General features: G+C 43.6%; 1 protein-coding gene across 2 annotated transcripts in view; it reads right to left on the reverse strand.

The window, feature by feature from the left end:
- CIB2 (calcium and integrin binding family member 2) overlaps nucleotides 1-27,225 on the reverse strand; it is a 51,060-nt gene that overhangs the window by 5,100 nt on the left and 18,735 nt on the right. The window contains exons 2-5 of one of the 2 annotated variants that reach the window (XM_089671451.1): nucleotides 16,790-16,824; nucleotides 13,980-14,091; nucleotides 7,232-7,379; nucleotides 2,576-2,771 (exon numbers count right to left, since the gene is read on the reverse strand). In XM_089671451.1, coding sequence (XP_089527577.1) covers nucleotides 2,576-2,771; nucleotides 7,232-7,379; nucleotides 13,980-14,091; nucleotides 16,790-16,824 — 491 coding nt within the window. Of the gene's footprint in view, nucleotides 1-2,571; nucleotides 2,772-7,231; nucleotides 7,380-13,979; nucleotides 14,092-16,789; nucleotides 16,825-27,225 lie in introns of those variants that run through there. The other variant, XM_089671452.1, reaches the window with a different exon arrangement.

The following is a 27,225-nucleotide window of genomic DNA, read 5'->3' on the forward strand; positions in this document are numbered from 1 at the left end:
ACAGCTCGCACCCACGGCCCACTCTCTGCTCACAGAATTTGATTTACAGCAGCAGGAGCCAATGGCTCCCACTGCTGCCTATCTGCCTGTGTATGTAGGAAGAGGGGATAGCGCTGGATTGAGTGAGGACCAGGTAAGTATTTAGGGGGGGAGGGGGTGATACAAACATTGGTAACATTTTTTACCTTAATGCAGGAAATGCATTAAGATAAACATGACATGCCTTTACAACAACTTTGAACAAAAAAAAGGTTTGAATGTGCTTAGACTAGAAACATATTAAGCTGACCATACACTGATTGAAACTCATTTGGTTCAGCAGGGGCATGTTGGCAAATTTTTGGTCGATCAAAGACTGCAGCTCTGACCAGTGTATCATGACAGTGGCAGGTGCTGCTGTAAGAGTGCATTGCCCTGGTGGGGGTGAATTCTTCCATCTGCCTCACTTATGTGGATGTAGGATTGGCCAGCCTTAGTGCTACCTTATGAAGTTTTCTTCATAGGAGACACAGTAAAGAGACAGTAGTGGGTATATGTAGGAATTCCTTGGGGAAGCTCAATTCATTGGATCACCAACAAAAGAAAGTGAAGTGGACTGGAGCTCTACAGCAAAACCTGGATGAAAAACTAAAGTATTGAACACTTAGGCTGTGCTGCCTGTCTGTCACAAATATATGTTTTCTATGCATATGTTTCATATGTTTATATGCTTTCTTATATGTTTACATGTAATAAAAAAGATGTGTTTTCACCAATCATGATATTTATCCCCAGGAAACTACAGGGCAATGGTGGCAACATTTCAGAGTCCCCATCATTATTTCCCCACCACCAACAGCTCTATCAGAATGGAGGGACATTTCAAACCTTGGCCTCATATATGGTCATGTAGTGCTAATATTGCTTGCTTCATATCCAAACTTCAGAAATGTTTCACTAAGAAGTATATCAGCCATATGAAGCACAATCAATACATCCTACACTGTCAGTACTAATTTGATTTATACCAGAAGCAGGGGTGATATTTTGCCTTAGGCAATCCTCGGCTCCCAGCATGGAGACCAAGTTGTACTAACTTTCGGGAGCCAGGAGGATGAGCTCTTGATCATTGATCATTGTGATAGCCTATGAGTGGCTATCACAGTGATCGGTAGTAACTGATCAGTGTCATTGTCATTGGGTCTTAGGTGGGATAACAAAAGCAGTAGTGCACTAATGGTTCTGGCCCTACGATTGGTACAAACAGTGAATAATGTACACATATGCAGTGTCGCTGCGACCTCCAGGAGTAGGAGAATTTAGACTGGGAAGTTTTTGGGTGGTGGGTTATGATAACGACAAGATATATATAGCTAAAGTTAAAAAATAATACATTTTTTTACTATTTTTTACTATTTGAGCCAATTTCCCTTTGATAATATCAATAGGAAATATCCATTTACCACCAAAAGGCTCAGTTTGTCCTGGAAAAAGCAAGGTATAAGTCACCTGGATACATTAAAGCAGAGTTCCACTCAACCTATCAAAAAATAAAAGTCAGCAGCTACAAAAACTGTAGCTGCTGACTTTTAAAAAACAGCCACTTACCTGTCCCTCGGTCCTGCGGTGTGTGTCCCGCAGCTCGTTTCACTGGCCGTCCTGTATTCCAGGAGGCCGGCATCTTCAGTGTGGGCACCCGGCTGTGACAGCTTGCGGCTTCACAGCCGGGTACCCACTGCGCATGCGCAAGTAGCGCTGCACTTCCTGAATGGTCCTGTAGTCTTCTGGGACCTGTCACGTGTCCTAGAAGACTACGGGAAAGGAGGGAGGGATGGACACCTTCCGCTTCCGATCGCCTAGGACCGGAAGTGGGAGCGGGTACCTGTCAAATTCGGGTACCCGCTCCCCGAAGGTACCAATCCTTAATGGGGAGCGGGGGAGCAGTCCTTAAAGCCGAACTTTCCCTTTTGGGTGGAGCTCCGCTTTAAGTCATTGCAAAGATATGTACAATTTAAGTAGCACATGACAAAGTTGCACAACTGGTTTCAGGCATTAAGATTTGTTTGGACCATCATCCTTAAACTGGTTCTAAAGCCTGAAGGTTCTATGCATGAAGGTAAAAAGCCTTCAGTGTGCAGCAGCCTCATCACCCCCCCCCCCCCCCCCCCACACACACACACACTCCAATACTTACTCAGATCTCGGTCCAGTGATGTGTACGAGTCTCTCATTGTCTGCAAAGCCTGTGAAGATGGAGTGGGGGACGGGGCTGAGCCATGCTCTGCTGTGTCTTATGAACGCAGCAATCAGGGCTCGGGAGGGAGCACACACCAGTGCCCCTATAGCAAGCAGCATGCTACGGGGGCACTGCTAAGGGGGAGGGGCCAGAAGCACAAGCATGGGACCCGAGAAGAGGAGGATCGGTGCTGCTCTGTGGAAAACCACTGCACGGAGCAGGTAAGTATGACGTGTTTGTTATTTCAAAACAATAAAAAAACGACCATTTAATGTCACTTTAAGGGATGAAATTATGACTACAAAACTACATTTTAACACAAATCATTTGAAATAACCAATGGTTTACTTGGCATATTACCTGAGAAAATCTGGGGCTTTCGAAATCATATTCTCAAAGTCTGCAAATGCTAATTTGCCATCACCATCCATGTCAGCCTCCTCAATAACCTTCTCACATACCAATGTCACCTCTTCCTCTTCCAGTTCTTCTCGTGTCAGCTTGTTAAGAGTCTTCTCCAGATCAGACTTACAAATAAAATTATCTGTATTGAAATCTGAGCAGGAAGAAAAAAATCCACATGTAAGGGCCTCACAGCTACTACAAGACATTGCACAATAGAGATCTCTCCTAGATAACCAACACATTACTGAGACCTGTCCTTAACCACTTCCATACCGGGCACCTTTATCCCCTTCCTGCCCACGCCAATTTTCAGCTTTCAGCGCTCTCACACTTTGAATGACAATTGCGCAGTCATGCAACGCTGTACCCAAACTAAAATTTTATAATTTTGTTCACACAACTAGAGCTTTCTTTTGATGGCATTTAATCACCACTGGGGTTTTTATTTTTTGCTAAATAAACATTTTGAAAAAAAAACACGTTTTTCTTTGTTTTTGTTACAAAAGTTTGCAAATAAATAATTGTTCTTCAAAAATTTAGGCCAAAATGTATTCTGCTACATTTCTTTGGTGAAAATAACCCAAATCAGTATTTATTAGTTAGTCTGTAGGAAAGCTATAGAGTTCACAAACTATGGGGTATATCTGAAAATTGATCAATCCTGAACTACTGACAGTCGATCTAATTTTTTGAGGCCCAAAAATGTCAGAACAGTACAGATATCCCCCAAATGACCCCTTTTTGCAAAGTAGACAGTCCGACGTATTTCATAAGAGGAATGACGAGTTTTTTGAAGTTGTAATTTTTTTGTCATCACTTTTTGGAAAATGAAGATATTAAAAAAAATATTTTCACAATTTGTTTTTACATACTGTCACCAGTGCAGTACAGCATCATCATATAACTGGTTTGCTGGTGATCAGGGACACTGACTGGTGACAGTACTAAAAAAATAAAATTGATAATTTTTTTTCTATTGTTTTTATTTATTATTACATTTTTTTCTTTTTTTTTAAGATTTTTTTTCATATTACACTATGACCAAAGTAGTATAATACTACCATAGTAACATTGTACTACTTTGGGGAAGTGATCAGTATTTTTTTTTTTTACACAATTTGATTGCTTATAGCAAAGAATTTCTTTGCTATAAGCAAGCATTTAACTGAATGAAATAGATTCATTCAGTTTTTTTTTGTTGTGATTAGATGTGATTGGCCACGGCTAATCACATGACACAGATGGTCTGTGATTGGGTCCAGCCTGTGCATGCGATGCTGTGACACTTGTATACAATGGATGGCATGAAAGGAAGCCATCCATTGTATACAACTATCATGTGACCTGCTGTGACTGGTCACAGCAGGATGCATGGTACTGGCAACAGGGCCGGTGCACAGATCTGCCATTGGCCGTGTCCGAGGTACACAGCCGGTGACAGATCTCGCCACAGCACGGCCCTGTGGGCACACGCAAAGCACTATCCGGGAAGGACTTCATATGACGCCCTCCCGAAGGGACGAGGTGTTACAGACATCCATACCCACAGTCATACTACAAGCACATGGGCACCTTGTTCAGATAAATAGAATAGTCAAACTTATATAAATCACTGATATCTGTGAAGGTTTAAGAATGTACACGGGGTTGATTTATTAAATGCAAGTAGACTGTTCACTTTGCAAGGGATGTTGTATTTGAAAGGGAACTATCCCCACAATTTAGTGAATAAGGTGAAGCTTTGATGGCTTCCATCATCCAATCATCTGCAAGTAAAATTGCTAGTTTTTTATTTTATTTTAATTGCATGTGATTGGGTACTCTTTGCAAAGTGAAATTTCAATATATTCACTAAGCTCTTGGGAAAACTCCCTTGCAATGTGCAACTTCCCTTGCAAAGTGATCAAACAATTTGCCTTTAGTAAATCCCAATAAGTGACTTAAAGTATAACTATATTGGGCCCCCAGGTCACCAGAACTAATTTCCCCATTGGAAGATTTCCCCTCTATTACTTTTCTGAGGACAACCCAATTTTTTTGTTAACTTTCACTTTCATCGATAATAGGTGTTCTAAGCCACTCTGTCCAAAACTAAAAAAAAGTTTTGCCTTTAGTTATACTTTAAATATAACTCCACATGTGTTGAGAAAAAAGCAATCCCCTCTGGAAGAAAAATGTACAGGCGTACCTCGGTTTACAAATGCCTCGGTTAACGTAATGTTCAGTTTACGAATGAAAATCCATTGAAAATAATGCCTCGGTTTACAAATTTTTTTCGCAATACGAACGGATTAATTGGTTTTCAATGCATTTACGATTTTTTTTAAAATCATTTCCCTGTACATTATTATGCCTTTAAAGTGCACTTTATAAATAGTTTTGAACAGATAAAATACTTTTTTTTTACTTTTTTCTAACCTCCGGAACGGATTAATTGGTTTTCAGTGCATTCCTATGGGAAACCGTGTTTCCGTTTACAAATTTTTCGCAATATGAAAAGTCCCGCAGAACGAATTAAATTCGTAAATTGAGGTATGCCTGTACATTGCAAGGATCTTAAAAAACACAGTTGCAGATTCCGACCTGCTTCTTCTGCTTTTGCAGACTGATTCTGAATGGGATGGTTCGTTATAATCACCTGGTACACTCTTAGCGTTCTGATGTAAAAAGCTGCAGTGTCTGCATGCTTTTGAAGTATTTAACACTTGTAGAGTATCTCACCATACCAAAAACTTCTACTGCAGGGGATGCCTAAAAATTGACTTGCATCCTAGTGCAGGCTTCTGGGAAAACCAATGAGCCAATCACACAGGTAGGAAATGACATTTCTGGGCTTTCTGTATACAACAGTGTATACAATGACTCCAGATTGCCTTATTGCATTGAATTTTACAGAAAATGACAGCGTCTGCAGATTGGAAAGGAAAGGTAATTTTAAATAATATTAATTTACAACATAGCTTATGTAGCTATTGTATACGCTTCATTATTTGTTTTCATTTGCTATATTTTTTTCACAAAAAAGTAGTTACCCTTTCATAGAAAGAAAAAGTAGGTTGGACAAACAGACCAGAATAGAGGGCCAGACAGATAAAGAAGGAGAAGACGATTGAGACAGACTGAAAAAGAAGAGCACATACAACAAGAAGCAAACATACACTCACTGACCAATTTATTAGGTACACCTGTTCAATTGCTTGTTAACAAAAATTGCTAATTAGCCAATCACATGTGTCAGGAATGGACTTGCCAATAATGGTGGGACTCACCTGCCTTGTGGGCTGCAGTACCAGGGCTGGCCAGCAGGTGCTCTCAGCAATCAGAGACTCACCCCTGCAATCAGCCAAACACCAGAAGCTGATTGCAGGGGTTGTATTTAAGGAATGGCCAGACTCACAGTCAGGGCCTTGGTGTGTGTTTTTCCATGGGCCCCTGTACCTTGTATCCTGTATTCCTGTTCCTGTCTGACTTGTTGCCGACCCTGCCTGATCCTGACCTCTGCTGACTTCTCCTGCTTGATCCCTGGCTTGTGACCCTGACCATTCTCTGCCTGACCCTCTGTACCGCGTTGCCCGTGAGTTACTGAACCCATCTTGTGCCGCGTTGCCCGTGAGTTACTGAACCCATCTTGTGACCCCGACCATCCTCCCGCCTGTTCCTGGTACTCCGTTTGCCCGTTTGCTACTGACCCGGCCTGCCTGACTACTCTTTGTATTGTATGTATTGTTATCGGTGGGTGGTTTGGTTTGTTTGCACTGTGTTTATGTTTAGTTTTGCACTGCGTTTTGTATTGTTAGTCTTAATAAATTATATTGTTTATACTATATCTGAAGCCTGCGTTTCCCTGTGTCAGTCCACACCCTTCTGGTCATACCTGGAGCCCTGACAACATGGCAGCAACTCAATGCATTTTGGCATCTAGACATGGTGAAGATGACTTGCTGAAGTTCAAACCAAGCATCAGAATGGGGTAAAGAGGATTTAAGTGACTTTGAACGTGGCATGGTTGTTGGTGCCAGATGGGCTGGTCTGAGTATTTCAGAAACTGCTGATCTTCTGGGATTTTCACGCACAACCATCTTTAGGGTTTAGAGAATGGTCCGAAAAAGAGAAAATATTCAGTGAGCGCCAGTTATGTGGATGAAAATGCCTTGTTGATGTCAGAGGAGAATGGGCAGACTGGTTACTGCTATTCAGATAGTAGGGTCAGAATTTGGTGTAAACAACATGAAAGCATGGATCCATCCTGCCTTGTATCAATGGTTCAGGCTGGTGGTGGCAGTGTAATGGTGTGGGGGGGATATTTTCTTGGCACTAGCAAGGTGTACCTTATAAAGTAAAGTCGCCGGAGAGTGTATATCCAGGCATAGAAAGACAAACAAACAAAAAGAAATAGAGAAGGAGTTGGGAACCGAAAGAGTACAAAGGATGGACAAAACTAAAAAGATGTAGAGAAGGAGACGAGGAGTATAGGAGAACGATACAAAGCACCTTTCCCTTCATCTCCCCTAGAATGCTGCCTAATAATCCCCACCACTGTATACAGAGATTTGTCGGAAGGTCTGCTATGAGATACTGCACATGCCCCTGTATTTATTACATAACCTTTACCATAGATCTTAAAGGCATAGATTGCTTTCAGCTCACGGGGAGCCATTTCACTCATCACAGAGAACATGTCTACAAAGTCATTGAAGCTGAGATTGCCCTCCCCATCTTCTGAGAATGCCTGTACAATTCTCTCCTTGAAAGGGTTTTCCTGGAAAAAGAGAAAGAGGTCATTTTAGTTGTGTCATTGTGATGTATGACATTGTCGCATTGCAACCTTATAATTATTACATTTTCTTCTATAAAGAGGAAGCAGAACAAGCTAACAGCATGTCACAAACGGACACAAGAAAAATGAGTGTTAGGATGGGCGATGCTGATCAGATGACAGAAGGTTTTTACCGTAAATATTCCTTACTTCCATTATTTTGCAGGCACAGTCTATAGATTATAAAACTAAAGCTGGGTACATACTATAAGAAAATCGGGTGAACAGTCGTCTGGTTTTCTTTGATGTTTCACAACAAGTCGAACCTGAGGATGGTACTAATTGTACAAAAATTCTCGAACAACAAAGGCTTTTTTTGTTTGTCGTAGAAAACTTGTAGCATAGATTATTGTTGTTTATTGTTTCTGATCATGTGCAGTCTTTAATATCCAATTTTTTTTGTACAAATACAGTACACATTAAATGAAAATCCTTAGCTTTTGGAGTTTGACCCTTCGGAAATTTTTGTTTGGAAAGTCTAAATCAGATATTTAAGTTATGTACACACTATTCGAAAATAAATCGATCGTTCCTTGTGCTGAATTTTTCTTCCGATTTTCTGATAGTGTGTACCCCACTTAGGGCCCATGCTGACTAGAATGTATGCTTTAGGATCTTCCTATTCAGTTCAACAGGGAAATCTGAAATGCACTCTTTGTGGGCTAGGTCATACAATGGCGGTATTTTGCCCTTTCTAGCTAAATTGAACATGCATTTTTTTTTAATATGTATATTATATTTATATGTTTATTGAAATATCTGTTATAGCTCTTCAACGTGTGGCCAAGGGCAAAAAAACTATGAAGCTTTGCTGTTAACTTGTGATATCTGATTGGCTGCTACAGACTCCTGCACTTTCCTCCAGCTTAGTAAAAAGCATGGCCAGACCTAGGGGGGTGCTGGGGTTGGCTGAGCTGAAATCACATTCCTTTACACACAGCCAGTCAGCACCATCTTCACAGTAGGCGTCTGGCTACTGCAGCTGCACTGCCGTTCCGGCTGGGGAATTTCACAGGTCAGAACAGCAACACAGCAGCCAGCTACACCCTGTGAGGATCATAGCCGACTGGCTGTGTGTAAAGGAATTGTAATTCCAGCTCTGTGTAGTGCAGGAAGCAGGAGCTGTGCATAGTGCTAAGATGGGAATGGAGCTCTGCAAAGTGCCCTGCCAGCAGTGATCCCTGTCCTCTGACTCTCCAGGGGTGATCCTTGTCCTCTGACTCTCCAGGAGTGATCCCTCTCCTCTGACTCTTCAGGGGTGGACCCTGTCCTCTTACTCTCCAGCGATGATCCCTGTCCCCTGACTCTCCAGGGGTGATCCCTGTCCCCTGACTCTTCAAGGTTGAACCCTGTCCTCTGACTCTCCAGGGGTAATCCCTGTCTTCTGACTCTCCAGCGGTGACCTCTGTCCTCTGATTCTCCAGCAGTGATATCTGACTTCTGACTTCCCAGTGTTGATCACTGTCCTCTGACTCTCCAGGGGTGATCCCTGTCCTCTTACTCTCCAGGGGTGATCCCTGTCCTCTTACTCTCCAGGGGTGATCCCTGTCCTCTCCTTCTACAGCCGTGATCCCTGTCCTCTTGCTCTCCAGTGGTGATCCCTGTCCTCTCCTTCTACAGCCGTGATCCCTGTCCTCTTGCTCTCTAGTGGGGATCCCTGTCCTTTGCCTCTCCAGCAGTGATCCCTGTCCTCTGCACTGCCAGTGATTATCCCTGTACTATTCTTCTCCAGCAGTGATTCTGGTCATCTGTCTCTCCAGTGGTGACCCCTGTCCTCTGCCCTGCAGCACTGACCCTGTTCTCCACTCTGCTTATCCCTGTCCTCAGCTTCTCCCTTGCTGACCTTCTTTCCTCTGCCCTGCTGAACCCCTGTACACTGCCCTGCTGACCTCCCATCCTCTGCCCTCCTGACATTTTTTACTGCACCCCCACATCAGAGAGGCTAGATCTGGTCTCGGTAAAAAGCCTGATAGTGTCTTTGCCACCCTTTTGTATAGATTACTGCACAAAACCTGTTCACTATAGTTTTCTAGAGCTATGGACACACATTTTTGGTTTTGCATCATAAAAAGCATTATACGAAACACTAGTGTTAATGTTTCCAGCTGCTGTTTTTCAAGTGTCAGCAAAGTGTTTCTTAATATTGACAATTGACTGCATATCTATCAATGGGTGACATTTCCTTTTTCATCACTAAATTGATTAGTCAAGCAGGAAAAAGGCTAATCAATATCCCATAACCTTCATTTTAACTTCTCTTGTGTTCATTTTCTCCTTGACTAACCACAAAATTTCCACACAGCCTTTTTTGATTATGACAATGTAACATAACACTAATACATTAGAATAATTTGAAAAAAGACAAAGCAAAGTAAAGCATGGGAGCTACACTGGGAGCAATGTACGGGGTTCTGGTGACTGGTGGCAGTAGACCATAGTGCTGGTTCTCCATTGCTGCTAGTCAATTCCCTGGTAAGTACACTTATTGTGACAGCCAAAATGCTGCTGAATCATGTTCATGGCTGGAAAAAACTGCCACTTATCTACATGTTACAGCTAGCATAGCACTCCCCTAGAGATACAAAGAAACTCATGGAAGGATTTGCTGTACCTTGGGGGTGTTGACTAGGGGGGAGATGATCAATTCTGTCCTGTTGCGCTGGTGAGTGAAGCTATTCATAATGTTGGAAGAGATCAACTCAACTCTGGCCTCTGGAGTGGGATAATGATGAAGTACCATGAGGTATATTATCCACCAGATGAAAATCCAAATATATATGTCCTCTAATACATTGTTCCTTCTACACGACATCCAGTTCTGCTACATATAAATCATCTAAAGAATAGCAATCCCATGAAATATTCTTATATACAATAGACACCTGAATAAGTTGTCTCACAAGCACCAGGAATTACCAGTTGTGAGGTCCAGTGCATTATTGCCACCAGAATGGCCTCTGATTTCCAGAGATAACATCACAAAGAGTTCTATATAACAATAATAAAAGCCTAGTTGAAATCAAAGAAATACATATGCAGTCAGATAGACATTGCACTAACAACCATGTTCATATTATTGCCTCCAGTTTTCTGTTTCAGCAGTGCAGGGTGTCTATATATGAGTGCACAGTCCAATAGGCACAGTAACTAGACTCCAGTGCACTCTGTAATCAGCACTCAGTAGCAAAACTGGTTTGACACACCTCCTCCCCTTCTCTGAAATACAAGTCTGTGTAATGACACTTGTGGTGAGAGGCGTGGCTAAACTGTTAACATAAAGCATTTAAAAAAAACAGTCACAAACCATAGCTTGCAAGGGACAAGCCTATATCCCACTGCAATTAATCTGAATTAATCTTTGAGTTATATGACTTCAGTAAACTGAGATCTGACTAGTCACTTTGGGCTCTATTTTGCACTTCAGCTTTGCTCCTATTGCAGCAGATGGAATACATTAGAGGACTCTGTCTAGGAGATGCCTAGATCACTAAATACAAACACGTTAACCTCCTATACTGCAGTCCAGGATGACACACTGTGAAATAATTAGTGTCTGTGCCCACCATCCTCCCCTACGGAATGACAGCACATCTTACACAGCACAAGATACAGGAAGTTCCTACTACAACCTGGAATCAGTTTTAACTTTTTTGGTTCAGACCTGATTATCGATGCGGTGCTGAGGAAATAAAAGCACGGTCACATTGGCATGACTTTAAGAGATATGGGAACCCAGTCATCTTTATGGGGTCTATCTATAAAAAGAAATTGCTGTCTGACTGTCTTAAGCATTCAAACAGCCATCACAAATAATCCCCGTAATTCGTGTAATATGTTTACTTCCTATGAACAGTAGCTCCATCTAGTGGCCAAAATATGATGGTTTCCTGAAAACCTGCAATCAGTAAAATACAGCAATATAACCACTAGTTGGGGTTGATGATCATAGGACAGGGGTGTCAAACTGAAGTTCATCAAGAGCCCCATCAGCATTATGGTTGCCTTCAAAGGGCCGGTTGTGTCTGTAAGACTATGTATGCAGAATTCAGAAGTGTGTTATATGCAGAGTGCAGAGTATAGGAGTACGCAACGTACAGAGTGCAGGGTTCAGGAGTGTGATATGTACAGAATGCAGACTTCAGGAGTGTGTTATGTACAGAGTGCAGAGTTTTTAGGAGTGTGCTACATACAGAGTGCAGAGTTCAGGAGTGTGTTATGTACAGAGTGCAGAGTTCAGGAATGCGCTACATACAAAGTGCAGCGTTCAGGAGTGTGCTACATACAAAGTGCAGCATTCAGGAGTGCGCTATGTACAGAGTGCAGTGTTTTTAGGAGTGTGCTACATACAGAGTGCATAGTTCAGGAGTACACTACATACAGAGTGCAGAGTTCACGAGTACGTGGCATACAGAGTGCAGAGAGCAGGAGTATGCTACGTACAGAGTGCAAAGTTTAGGAGTATGTGGCATACAGAGTGCAGGGTTGAGGAGTGCGCTACATACAGAACGCAGAATTCAGGAGTGTGCTATGTACAGAGTTCACGAGTACGTGGCATACAGAGTGCAGAGAGCAGGAGTATGCTACGTACAGAGTGCAGAGTTTAGGAGTACATGGCATACAGAATGCAGGGTTGAGTGCGCTGCATACTAAGCGCAGAATTCAGGAGTGTGCTATGTACAGAGTGCAGAGTTCAGGAGTGTGCTACAGAGTGCAGAGTTCAGGAATGTGTTATGTAAAGAGTTCAGAGTTCTGGAGTGCATTACATACAGAGTGCAGGATTTAGGGGTACGGTATATACAGAGTGCAGGGTTCAGGAATGTGTTAGGTAGGGAGTGTAGAGGTCAGGAGTACGTTCGTACAGAGTTCAGGTGTGTGCTGTGTACAGAGGGCAGTGTTGAGGAGGGTGCTACATACAGCGTGCAGGGTTTAAGGGTGTGCTATGCACAGAATGCAGGGTTCAGCTCTCTTTCACAGGCTGTCCACATCTTACTTCCACTCCTACTCCTTGGTTCTGACCTTTGCACCACTCTCCCCATCTCCCACCTCTGCACCCATCTCCCTCCACAGCCCTCATCCCCCCCACCCTTCCCCCAAGGCTTCCTTGCATCTTACCTACACTTATATAACACAGCACTTGCGCGCAGATATTGAACCACTCAGAAAATAAAATATAATATACTAAAACAAAATAAAAGCAGCTTGCACATAAATAGGTGATGTTACAAAAATAAAATAAAAAATGCAGCGCTAATTATGAAATCTTATAAACATCAAAATAATGTCCATATAAGTCCTCAAATAAATGAAGCCAGATGCAAGGGAAGATTACGATCCAAAAACCGTCACCATACACCCGAAAAAGATGGCCTCTTACCAGACAATTTGACCGTACAAAACCGGTCAGCAAGCGCAGTGTGATATAACATCAATACAGGAAACGATCATCATTAGAAATCCTCTCCTTATCCTTATCTGGGAGAGGATTTCTACTGATGAACATTTGCTGCATTGATGTTATATCACACTGCGCTTGCTGACCGGTTTTGTACGGTCAAATTGTCTGGTAAGAGGCCATCTTTTTCGGGTGTATGGTGACGGTTTTTGGATCGTAATCTTCCCTTGCATCTGGCTTCATTTATTTGAGGACTTATATGGACATTATTTTGATGTTTATAAGATTTCATAATTATAGCTGCATTTTGTATTTTATCTCACCTACACAACCCAGCTGTAGAATCTCCCAGAAGTGTAGGAGGCTCATTTGCAGGGAGATCACTGATCAGCATCTGTCCCCACCATGTCCCTCCGTGAGCATGTGCAGGGCAGGCAGGGATCTGTGAGAGCCGTGAGCTAACAAGAGGAAAGCTGTCTTTGTAAACACAGAAGGCTTCCATGTTTACAAGTGACAGTGGCTTCAAGTGACAAAAGTTTCTGTGTTTACAAATGACAGTGGTGAGTGGGGAGCAGAGGGCAAGAGTTGTAGGTGGTGGATCTACGTTTGGCCACGCTCCAGGTGAATAAAAGCCCTCATTGAAAGGGTCACATGAATTCCGACTGGCCTTGTGTTTGACACATGTGTATATAGGAAGTAAACATATTGCACAAATTACCAGTGTTTTCTGTAAAGGCTGTGCGAATGTGTTTCCATTAAAGGTTAAATGATTTCTAAAACTTCATTGTGTATACAGTAAATTATGTTATTGGTTTATACATAGACAGTGGTTAGTGGAGTTCCAATTTAAAGCAGAGACACATTATAAAAAAACTGACTTTAGTTGACAGCCAGAGTAAAATCTGAAATGCAATGTGTTGCTACTTTGACACCTAGTTTTCATGAGATATTTAAAGTCTATAATTTTATCTTTCCCTACAATTATGAAATGTATGGATCCATGATTTTAGGTGAAGTAAACAACTTGATAATAAAACCAATAACCTTATAATTGTTACCTACACATCAATGGCCTAACAATTATATATTTAAAAATGTAACTTTTTGCTTCATTAGTGGTAGCTAATATGATCTTTTGATGCAAAGCTCACCATAAGCTCAGGCATATTAATGATAAGTTGTATGGGCAGTTTGACATCTGGATCATCTGTATAATCCATAGGCACAATATTAGGAGCCAGCTCATAGAACCTCCCGTGTAACCTGTAAGAAACCACAAAAAAAAAAAAAAAACGTATTCAGTTTAGTACCAAACAGTTGGACTATACTTAATATTCACTTACTTGCCGACAAATCCTGAAAAGTGAATAGTAATTGCAACTCCAGTACTAGAAATGATTTATTATTATTCATGGTTGTCAAAAGGCTATAAGTAAAGGAGACAAATACCACAAGTCATATTTCTCTTTTTCGCCTTACCAGTGCTATATATCTTACACAACAGAACCCATGTCTGATGTCTACTTAACTAGCCACCCATCCGGAAGATGTCAATACCAACAAACTGCTGCCTATTTATCTCTGTCATCCACTGGCTGTCTCTGTAAATATGTCCTTGAAAAGATACTATCATTTGTCAGAAAAGAATCACAATAGCCACTAATGTTCCCACGTTTTGGAAATGTTTATGACATCAATCTATACTGTACATAGTAATATTATTTTTCTCGAAATCATCCAAAATAGGACCTTTCAACAAAAGAGGAAAATCTTAAAGTTTCAAGTGAATATTTTCCATTCTTAGGCAAGTTTCAGTGGATACGCTTTGTTTTATTTAAATCACAAGCTTTTATAGTGTCCCCCGAAACTGCAGACAATTGCAAACGTTTAAAAATAAAAGTCTTGAAAAAATAGTTCAGATACATACTAAGATCACATCAAACACACTCGCACGGATCCTAGAAGTTGTGCTACTTTCGGCGTTCCCTGGATCAGTTTCAACAGCCAAGAAATCACTGCTTTTTTTACATTCAGATTTTTAAACTATATATACTGTATATATACTATATTACATATACAGATTTGTTTATATACATAGCTAGTAGAACATTAATTCCTAGACATAGCACTTGAGTACTGGCACTTGCCCACAGCCCAACAATTAGGGAATGGATAGGCAAATTATATTGCATGATGAGTACGAAAGTACCAATTGCCCAACAACATGAGACGTACGATTCTATTTAAACCAAATGGACCGCATTGGATCCTCTACATAGACACCAATCACTTCAAAGCTGTAGCACCTTTCTAGCACCTTTAGCTAGTGGAACAAACTGTTCCTAATGAACACTTACTGGAGCAATTTGAGGGTATCTCTCCCTCACTGTGACTTCACCCCACACAACCCTTCCTCTATCATTCTTTCTCTCTTCTGCTTCACTCTTTTTTAGACATCCCTTCCTAGTCTCCCTAACTGCTGGAATGGCACCTGGCATATTCTGGGGCCTTCACATTTCAAAATAAAGATTCCTTCACCTATACTGTCCTGTACAACACAATACCACACTTATCCCTTCCTGTCACGCATGGAATTCTTTAGTAATTCTGTAGACAATGGCGATGAGCTAGGACACAGGATGTTTTTGCAACTAGTTACTGATGTGTTCCTGCATTGTAGAGTCCATCAATTGCTGGCTACCACTGTTCATACTGAATTGTGAAGATGTGCCCCTCTGCACCCCTTTTTCTTATATATGTATATATATATATATATATATATATATATATTCCAAAGACATGCTGGTAGGTTAATTGGTTCCTGTCTAAATTGGTCCTAATATGAGAAATAAAAAAAAAGGACCGGGGCCTTGAGTGACCGAGTGTTACTTTGCTATTAGCCCAAGTTTTAAAAATGCCCCTGTAGACTAGGGTTTCAATCCTAGACTAGACTACAGGTCAGGAATTCTAAGATTGGCCAGCCAGTGCCAGACCTAAACCTTACCAAGGTCCAGTACAAACCACATGAATGCACCCCCAGCCACCTAATGCCACCAGCCCTATTACAATGTGTAGCTTTGTTTACTGAATACTTTCCCTCACTACCTTTTTTAATGCCTTCCACAGTCCTGTTCACCATGTGTCTATTCTAATAGGGGGTGCTACAACTTGAGAAGCTTTAAATCTGGTACTACATGGGCAGACTGTTACATAAAGTCCCACTGTGAATTTTGTTTCTGAAAGTAAAAGATCTGTGCAAACTCAGTTACAGCTGGCGACGACCCATGCAATACAAGAGAGAGAAAAAGGACAGAATTATTTAGTAGTCATATGTATTACTGACTAAAGAGACAGCCAAAGGTGGATGGTAATGTATGTAAGTAATTAAAAGTGTACAGACATTCACTTAGACAACACACCATTCTTGCAGACAAAAACAAAATGGCCTAGTGTATTACCTAATGACCACTTTATTAAGATAAGACATAGTCACAAATTTCCATGGGCAAGAGAAAGCGCTGCATACCCAAGTTTCAAATACAGGAAGGTCATATTATGGGCGTGATTTACCAAGATCCAGACAGACCATGACAATTTATGAGTATTTTATTGGCACGCTTTTATGTTAATAAAGTAGTCATTAGGTAATGCACTAGACCTCTGCATCCTTTTTTGTCTCACTGTTTGTCAGATAGATTCCCAATCTGAAGAGAGCTGCATTGACAGAGCATTTCAAGATGTGCCAGGAAAACTATGAACAGTGTTTTACACTGACACTTACTGTATCTTTGTTTTAGTCACTCATGAGTGCTATGGTATCATTTCTGTGTACGCCATTCTTGGAGCCTAAATGCACAGGGCCCATATATTATTGTTTTTTTTATATGAGGCTTATCGTTTCTGGTAGAATTTCTGTTTTTAGAGAAAAACATTTTTTCTTTTTGACTAATGATTCACTTACCGAAGGATTTCTTTTCGTGTGAAGAAAGTGCAATCCTAAAAGAAACAAAAGAGTAAAAAAAACTATTATTACCAGTGCAGTAGAAAAATTGATATTCTTCCTGATAATTTTAGACATTGTCAAGCCTTATTCCATTCTCCGAAAGTATTATGCAAACCCAGCCACACAAATATTAGTAAAATAACATCCATTTAAGATCCAATAAAGATCCATTTAAGATCTAGATGGCAATATTCAAGGGAATTAACACTTGGTTCATCTGCATCTCTACTTCTAAGGTCATGTTACTGCACTTTCCAGCTTCATGGCTACCTGCAAAGAGTGTCTATCCGGGCCATTATCGGCAACTTTTATAAAACAATGGCACAGACATGGCCTGATGAACATAAATGCTCAACATACCAGGACAAAATACATTTCTTTACACTTACAGTTAAAGGACCTATAATCAAATATTAAATAACAAATATGCTTACTGAAGAGTAGACCTGTAACCTGTTGGGGTATAATCCAACAAAGGTGCAATCAATTAAGGAAATAAACTTGTAGTTCCTTGCTTTTTTGCTCAAAAACCGCTTGTGCAAGCTAGCTGCTGTGTCCCTGGTATGCCTGCTTTCCAGCCTGTCTCCTCCACTGATTCCTGTGTACTGACTTCTGGCTCATTCTTGGTTATTCCTGTCCGCTTCCTGTACAGACCTCAATCTGGTTTCTAGTTATCTGTATTTGCTGCCTGCCCTGATCTCTGGCTTGGTCCTTGTTATCTGTGTCTGCTTCCTTTCCAGACATTGATCTTGTTTCTAGTTATCTTTATCCATTGCCTGCCCTGATCTTTGGCTTGTTCTTGATTATCTGTGTCTGCTTCCTTTCCAGACCTTGATCTTGTTTCTAGTTATCTGTATCTGCTTCTTGCCCTGATCTTTGGCTTGTTCTTGGTTATCTGTGTCTGCTTCCTTTCCAGACATTGATCTTGTTTCTAGTTATCTTTATCCATTGCCTGCCCTGATCTTTGGCTTGTTCTTGGTTATCTGTGTCTGCTTCCTTTCCAGACCTTTATCTTGTTTCTAGTTATCTGTATCTGCTTCCTGCCCTGATCTTTGGCTTGTTCCTGGATATATGTGTCTGCTTCCTGTCCAGACCTTGACATGGTTCCAAGTTCTCAGTATCTGCTGCCTGTCCTGATCTTTGGCTTGTTCCTGGTTATCTGTGTGTGCTTTTGGTCCTGGCCTCAACCTGGTTCCTTGTTGTCCATATTTGCCTCCTGTCCTGATTTTTCGCCGATTCCTGGTTATACATGTCTGCAGAGCAAGCACTTATGATGGGGTACAGCCAGGAATCAGAGTCTGTATCAGTCTAGCTCTAAAAGAATAACCACTAGCCTGGCCTGTGCTAGCTCCCCACAGCCTAGGCCTGGGAAAATAGACTGTGGTATTGAAAGAGCTGCCAATGTCATATACAACCCAAGATGTCAAGGATATCAGCCCTTGCTTTATGTATATTTAAGCTCTGCATAAATATGTTGTTTTAATTTCAATTGTCACATTGTAAATTTTCTGTGTACACTGTTAAACATATTTTTTTTTCTCTTTTAAATTCACTGTTTTTTTAAGACTACAGCAAATACAGCAATAAAGCACACTCAGTTTATATAGCACTGCTTGATATGTTAGAATAATCTTGCAAGAGTCTTATATGAGTATTCCTAGAAAATGTTGATAAAACCCACAGGATTTACAGTACTTAGAAGTGCATTTGGGGACATGTTCTGTAATTCAGAACAGGAAGGACTTTGTGAATGATTAAAATATAGATTTATTGCTCATTTCCTTCCAAAATCGCATGATCCCTTCCAAAAACTAAGAAATGAGATGCAGCAAGAACTCCCAGTGACCTTAAAAGCAGCAGTGCGTTAATCACAGTACTCAGAATGCATTACTCTAATTTTTAGGATAAAGTGACAGTCCTGTAGAGGAGGGATGTATTCGTTCAATGAACTGTGGCAACAGTCCTAAATGAGACAAACTCCTAGCAATTTGTAATGGCCCAATGGGTCAAATACACAGATTGAAAACAAAAAATGCTTTAATATAGAATGCATGTATTTGGTATATATTAGAAAGCTAAATCCACAATTTATAAATTATAGTGTAAAATGTTCATTTTTTTAAATTAACAGTATTATTACTTTTACAGTGAAAGAAAAACTCTGGCCTAATTAAAAAACAGGATATTATTGTAAATGGCAGGCTATTCATAAAACTTATTCAAATAATCTTCTAGATTGTAAACTCCAAGGAGCAGGGCTCTACTAACCCTCTTGTATTGAACTGTATTGTTGCTGTATTGTCCCCCGTTATATTGTAAAGCGCTGAGCAAACTGTTGGCGCTATATAAATCCTGTATAATAATATTAATAAATACACTATATTGCCAAAAGTATTAGGACACCCCTCCAAATCATTGGATTCAGGTGTTCCAATCACCTCCATGGACACAGGTATATAAAATCAAGCACCTAGGCATGCAGACTGCTTCTACAAACATTTGTGAAAGAATCAGTCGCTCTAAGAAGCTCAGTGAATTCAAGTGTGGTCCGGTGATAGGTTGCCACTTGTGCAGTAAGTCCATCCATCAAATTTTCTTGCTACTAAATATTCCACGGTCAACTGTTAGTGGTGTTATAACAAACTGGAAGCAACTGGGAATAACAGCAACTCAGCCACAAAGTGGTAGGCCACAGAAGTTGCCAACTGTCTGCAGAGTCAATAGCTAAAGACCTTCAAGCTTCATGTGGCCTTCAGATTAGCACAACAACAGTGTGTAGAGAGCTTCACGGAATGGGTCTCTATAGCCAAGCAGCTGAATCCAAGCCTTACATCACCAAGTGCAATGCAAAGAATCGGATGCAGTAGTATAAAGCATGTCACCACTGGACTGTAGAGCAGTGGAAATGTGTTTTCTGGAGTGACCAATCACGCTTCTCGGTCTAGCAATCTGATGGATGTCTCTGGGTTTGGCAGTTGCCAGGAGAATGGTCCTTGCCTGACTGCATTGTGCCAAGAATAAAGTTTGGTGAAGGGGGGGATTATGGTGTGGGGTTGTTTTTCAGGGGTTGGGCTTGGCCCTTTAGTTCCAGTAAAGGGAACTCTTAAGGCATCAGCATACCAAGACATTTTGGACAATTTCATGCTTCCAACTTTGTGGGAAAAGTTTGGGGTTGGCTCCTTCCTGTTCCAACATGACTGCACACCAGTGCACAAAGCAAGGTCCATAAAGACATGGATGAGCGAGTTTGGGGTGGAGGAACTTGACTGGCCTGCACAGAGTCCTGACCTCAACCCACTAGAACACCTTTCGGGATGAATTAGAGCTGAGACTGCATGCCAGGCCTTCTCATCCTTCAGTGCCTGGCCCCACAAATGCACTGGAAGAATGGTCAAACATTCCCATAGACACACTCCTAAGCCTTGTGGACAGCCTTCCCAGAAGAGTTGAAGCTGTTATAGCTGCAAATGGTGGGCCAACTCATTATTGAACCCTACGGACTAAGACTGGGATGTCATTAAAGTTTATGTGCAAGTAAAGGCAGGCGTCCCAATACTTATGGCAATATAGTATATTTGTAAAACCTGATTCTATAAACAGACTAATAACAATGCTCACACTTTTCCTAAAACTTCTACTGTATATATGCCTTTATAAATTGTTCAAAGAGATTTTTTTGGATGATTGCAGTGATAACTGTAGTGTACGCTGACAATGTGACCTATACACTGTTTTTTGGAATGTACAGGGAGGGCACAATAACACTTAAGCAGGAAGCACCCTGTTGTGAGGATCCAGGAGGCTCACGCTGGTGGCAGGATCAATATACATTTCATATGCATTGCTTACCACGGAACTAAACCTATCAATTTATTGGTTTAAAAAAACTGTTACATTCTCACCATGCCAGGAATGCTAACTGTCACATTTACTTGTGCTTTCAACCAAATTGTCAAACCATCAAATGGCTGGTGTCATAACTGAGCACATGTGCAGCACCATGGCATTTTTCAGAGGCTAAGATGGCAGCCTCCTTGGCTGAAAAGGATAGGAGGGTTTAGTTCTGCATTAATGTATAACTAAAGGCAAACCTTTTTTAAACCTTTCATTCAGTTTCTAAATTGTTGCATTTGTAAACTTCTAAAGCCAGTATAAAGGAATAGTAGTGGTAAAAAAAAAGCACTTGTGGGTTTTACTAACATTTTTTTGTATAATTCTCCTTTAAGGTAGAGTGGCATGGGGTGTGTCCTATGCCTTCATACATTTACTAATAGGTGTCCCTCATTCCCATCTCAAAAAGTTGGGAGGTATGTGTATTAGCCATGGGATAGAAAATGAAGGGAAATATACCCAGTGGGACATAGATGGCAAAAAACATACAGGGGTTAAAACCCTCCCTTACTCTACCCGAATGAAAAAAGTTGATTAAAGTTCTACTTTAAATGAACAACCACCATTTATTTATAAAGTACAGAAGTGTTCTTTACTAATGTGCATTGTGCTCTGCTCACTTAGCAAATAATAGGGAGATTATAAGAACAGAGGGGAGTGACCTTTGTCATGGACTGTATTGCGGGAAACAGATTTTACTTGTAGTCAAAAATCACAGGACACAGGCTTTTTCAACTAGGACTGTCCAAAAGCAGTACAGGGGCAGGGGATACAGCACCAACGCCAACAGGCCCACAGAATGTGTAAGGTCAGACAAAAGAATACTCTCATAAGGTAGCCTCTGTAGATCTCAGTGAACCCAACATAGGTTGCCAAGGGAACACAGAAGATCAGCTACGAGGAGAGATGTTCGCTTTGTAAACAACGGCTCTAACTAGAGAATAAGAGGCCACAGGTCTCTGGAACAGAATGACCAAGGCCAAGGTTTGTCCTATGATGGTATGGAAAGTCAGATGTTGATCTACACTGGACTAATGGAAGGACAGAATGTGTTCCATGGTGTACTTTCTAGGATGAAAGCTCCTTACCTTGCAACAAGCAAAATTAGAATTACTTTTGCAATATTTCAACTGCCTAGCCTTTAACAGCATAAGAATGACAGAATCTGAAATGCCCCCATCCCTCAGGAACATGACTTCAACAGCCATGCCATTAAAGCCAGTGACCTAAACGTATGATGAAACACAGGCCCTTGGAACAGGAGGTCAACTTATCCAGGAGAACCACAGAGCCTCTGCCAGTCTGAATATGTCTGAGTACTATGTTCTCCTGAGCAAATCCAGTATGCTAAAGATCACTGGAATGTCCTCCCTCCACATCCTGCAGTAGGTGAGAGAGAATCTGGAAGGGCAGAAAAGCATAGATCAGGCTAAAATGATCCCATAGAGTCACCAGAGCATGCATAGATCAGGCTAAACTGAACCCATGGAGTCACCAGAGCATCCAGAGGGTCCCTAGACCTGGCAATAAACCTGTCCGATTTATTGCTAAACCTGGAAGCCAACAGATCTACATCTGGCATCCAACAAAAAGTGTTTGAAATACCACTGGATGGAGGGCCCACTCCCTAGAATCCAGGCACTGACAATTGGCAAAAATCTGCCTACCAATTTTACACACCTGGGATGTGAAAGGTGGTCAAAGCCAGGACAGGACCTCGTGCCAAAAACGGATCAAGTGCACTCCTTTAAGAATATTCTTAATGATTCATGTAGGCCATGGCCAAGGTATAGTCTGACTGGCTTCCTGTAAGGTGTCCTTACAGATGGGACAACTGAATCACCTAGACTACCTGAATGTTAATGTGAAGCTGAGCTTCTGCCAATGACCAAGCCTCTGAGGGTGTCCAGAACTGCACCCCAGCCTGACAGAAAAGCATCTGTAATAGAGGAGTAAAGGACTTCCCTAACTCTAGTGCTGTGGTAGGAATCCAAGACTCTAGGGAGAGTCTGTGTCAGGGCAGGGCTGTGGAACGGACAGGTAGGCCTAGTGGCAGGGTAACGCACTGGCTGACGACAACCACCACCAACAGACTGAAGTCCCTCAGGGCGCGGAGTCTAAGTCCCAGGCTGCCCTTCACCAGGGCCCCTGATGGTGGGGATGGACTTGACGCAACCAGGGACCAGGTCGCGGCCCCCGAGACACCCCAGCTGCGGTAATGGCCGCCGCCAATGGCGTGTAGTTGGTGAGAATGACAATAGCGTAGTCAGACAAGCCGGGTCAATAACAACGGGACAAAACAGTACAGAACAGTAGACAGAGAATCACAGGTCACGGGCCGGGTTCAGCAACGGAAGGTCAGATCAAAGGGAAACGCAGAGAATGGTCTTAGTCACAAGCCGAGTCAGAATACCAGAAGAGTCACGAGCGTATACACAGAGCTGTAGCAAGACAAAGACACAAGACACAAGTGCAAAGAGCATGTGCAGATCCCAGGCTTATATGTACTCAGCCACACCCCTCTGGGGGATGGACCTCAGAGACCTGAAGGCATAAAAGATTCCCATCATGCTCAGCAGAAATCCAAGATGGATGCTAGCACATGGAGTAACATAACCTCTGGGAAAAGGTAGGACCTTGACAGTACCTCCTCCTCAAGGGCCCCTCCCCCTCCGCGGCTCAACAAAAGGTTTCCGAGGAAAGCGGGTATGAAACGCGCGGAGGAGGGCAGGAGCATGGACATCCGCGGAAGGAACCCAGGAACGCTCCTCGGGACCATAACCGCGCCAATGAACCAGGAACTGTAATCGGCCGCGCACCAATCGAGAGTCCAGGATCCGGCTCACCTCATACTCCTCATGACCGTCAACCCGAATGGGACGGGGCCGAGGCAGAGAGGTAGTGAAGCGATTGCAGATCAGAGGTTTCAACAGTGATACATGAAAGATATTGGAGATCCGCATCCCAGGTGGAAGGGCAAGGGCATAGGCCACCGGATTCACCTTGCGGAGAATGCGAAAAGGACCGACAAAACGGGGAGCTAGTTTGGGTGTGGGCACCCGAAGATTGAGGTTACGAGTAGACAACCACACCCGATCGCCGACCTGGTATGAAGGAGCGGGCAACCGTCTGCGATCAGCCTGGAACTTCTGACGCTGAGCCGAGTCCCTCAAAGCCCTCTGGATCTGCCCCCATGAAGAACGCAGGGCAGCAAGATGGTCCTCCACAGCCGGAATGTCCTGTGGTGAGAACCTCTCAGGTAATACCGCGGGTTGGTACCCATAGTTGGCCATGAAGGGGGACATCCCGGAGGAGGAGTTGACCGCTGAGTTCCTGGCAAACTCAGCCCAAGGCAGGAGATCGGCCCAATCGTCCTGATGGTCCGAGATATAACACCGAAGGAATTGTTCTAAGGCCTGATTGGAACGCTCCGCAGCCCCATTGGACTGCGGGTGGTAGGCTGAAGAAAAGGAGAGACTAATGCCCAACTGGGAGCAGAAGGCGCGCCAGAATCTGGACACGAACTGACTCCCGCGGTCCGAGACAATCACCTTGGGCAACCCATGCAGGCGAAAAATCTCCCTGGAAAAGACCGTGGCCAGTTCTTGCGCTGTTGGTAATTTCCTGAGTGGAATACAATGGCACATTTTGGAAAAACGATCGACGACCATGAGGATGACCGTATGGCCCCGAGACACAGGGAGGTCTACAATAAAGTCCATGCCCAGGTGTGACCAAGGACGCTCCCCATTGGGAATGGGTTGCAGAAGACCCATTGGAAGATGCCGTGGAGATTTATTCTGGGCACAGATCGAACATGCCGCTACATAAGAGGCGATGTCGGCACGGAGAGTTGGCCACCAGAACAACCGAGAGACGACCCAAGACAACTGGTTCCTCCCCGGATGCCCGGCAGTTTTGGAGTTATGGTAGGTACGCAGCAGACGGGTGCGCAACCCCTCGGGTACAAAACATCTACCCTCCGGTCTCTCGGGAGGAGCGTCAGTTTGAGCCGCCAAAATCTGCTCCCCAAGGGGAGAAGTCAGACTGGTACGAATGGCAGCCAGGATATGATCCGGAGGTATGACCGAGGTTGGCTCAGAGTCCTCCCTGGACAACTCAGAGTATTGCCGCGATAATGCATCAGCCCTGACATTCTTGGAACCAGGCAAATAGGAGACCACATAGTTGAACCGTGACAAGAACAAGGCCCATCTGGCTTGACGGGGTGTCAATCTTTTGGCCTCCGAAAGATAAGTCAGGTTCTTATGATCGGTAAGAATGAGGACCGGAACTGCGGAGCCCTCGAGCAGGTGCCTCCATTCCTTGAGAGCCAGAATGATTGCCAACAACTCCCTATCTCCAATCTGGTAGTTGCACTCTGCAGAGGAAAGCTTCCTGGAGTAGAACCCACAGGGAAGTAGGGGTCCATCGGGCGACCGACGTTGAGACAGGAGAGCGCCTACTCCTGTCTCGGATGCATCAACCTCAAGAACGAAGGGCAATCCAGGATTGGGATGAGACAGTATCGGAGCCGAAGCGAAGGCGGATTTCAGAGCCTCAAAAGCTACGATGGCCTCGGATGGCCACTCGTGAGGATTGCTGCCCTTCTTGGTTAGGTCTGAGAGAGGTTTTGCCAGCGTGGAGAAATTTCTGATGAATTTCCGATAGTAGTTGGCAAAACCCAAAAAGCGCTGAATGGGCCGAAGGCCATTGGGACGAGGCCACTGCAGAACTGCCGAAACCTTCTGAGGGTCCATGGAGAATCCCTCCGCAGAAATGATGTAGCCTAAAAAGGCAACTTGGGATCGATGGAATTCGCACTTCTCAAGTTTACAAAAAAGTTCGTTCTCACGTAATCGTTGCAGCACCTGCTTGACATCCTGGATATGGGACTCCATGGAGGCAGAGTAAACCAGGATGTCATCCAAGTAAACTACCACGCACTGCTGCAACAAGTCACGAAGGACATCATTTATGAATTCCTGAAAAACTGCGGGCGCGTTACACAACCCGAAGGGCATCACCAGGTATTCGTAGTGACCGGTTCTGGTGTTAAACGCGGTCTTCCACTCATCCCCCTGTTTGATCCGTACGAGGTTGTACGCCGCCCTAAGGTCAAGTTTGGTAAAGACTGTTGCCCCCTTAAGGCGGTCGAACAACTCAGTAATCAAGGGAATCGGGTAGGCATTCTTAGTGGTGATTCGATTGAGACCCCTATAATCGATGCAAGGCCTCAATTCACCACCCTTCTTCTTTACAAAGAAAAAGCCCGCTCCTGCTGGGGAAGTAGACTTACGAATGTGCCCCCGGGAAAGCGCATCCGCAACGTACTCCTCCATGGCCTTATTCTCCGCAACCGAGAGAGGATACACCCTGCCACGCGGAGGAGTGGCACCGGGTTGCAAGGATATGGCGCAGTCGTAAGGACGATGAGCAGGTAAGGCACCAGCGCGTACCTTATCAAACACGTCCTGGTACTCCCCATAATCAGTGGGCAACGCAGAGTCTGAGGAGGCACACAACACCTTAACCGGCCCACGGATGCACCCGGCCCCACACTGTGAAGACCACGAGAGAATCTCGGCAGTTTGCCAATTGAAGGTTGGATTGTGCATCTGGAGCCAGGGATACCCCAAAACCACCGAATAGTGCGGAGAAGAAATCACCTGGAAACAGGCCAACTCCCTGTGAACAGCCCCAATAGCTACTTCAACTGGCATAGTCTCGTGGGTAACCTGCGGTGGTTGCAGGGGCCTGCCATCTATCGCCTCGAGAACCAATGGGGTAACTCGAGCCTGCAGGGGAATGGAGTGCTGGGCAGCAAACGAGCTGTCCATAAACAACCCGCCAGCCCCAGAATCTACCAACGCCTGGGCCGTCACCGAGCCCTCTGCCCAAGAGAGGACAACGGTGATCAGTGGCTTATCTCTGCGGAACGCCGGGGACGAGGAGACTCCACCCAAGATCTGTCCCCGACAGGATCTCAGGTGCGAGCGTTTCCCGGACGGACCGGACAGGACTGCCGAAAGTGCCCACCAAGACCACAGTACAGGCAGCGACCCTCCCGACGCCGAGCGGCTCGCTCTCCCTCGGAAAGGCGAGCAAACCCCAGCTGCATGGGCTCACCACCAGACAATCTATCCCCAGGAGGCGTGGGAGGAGAGGGAGGAATGGGTGGGATAGAAAACGCAGGTGCCAGTCGATTGGAAGGCCTCCGCAGGCGTTCCTTGAGTGAAGGCCTCTCCCTGAGCCTGGTATCAATCAGGATCAGGAAGGAAATTAGTGCTTCCAGCTCCACAGGCAATTCCTTGGCTGCGATCTCATCCTTCAATGCATCAGAAAGACCCTGAGAAAACGCAGCCACCAGAGCCTCATTGTTCCAACCCACCTCTGCTGCCAGGGTACGAAACTCTATGGCGTACTCGGCCACGGTCCGTGAACCCTGATGCATAGACATGAGCAGCTTGGCAGCCGAGGCGGAGCGAGCCGGTACATCGAAT

This window comes from Staurois parvus, unplaced genomic scaffold (genome assembly GCF_062004578.1).
Source record: "Staurois parvus isolate SC_StPar_1 unplaced genomic scaffold, SC_StPar_1.0 ptg000105l, whole genome shotgun sequence".
Taxonomy (NCBI): domain Eukaryota; kingdom Metazoa; phylum Chordata; class Amphibia; order Anura; family Ranidae; genus Staurois; species Staurois parvus.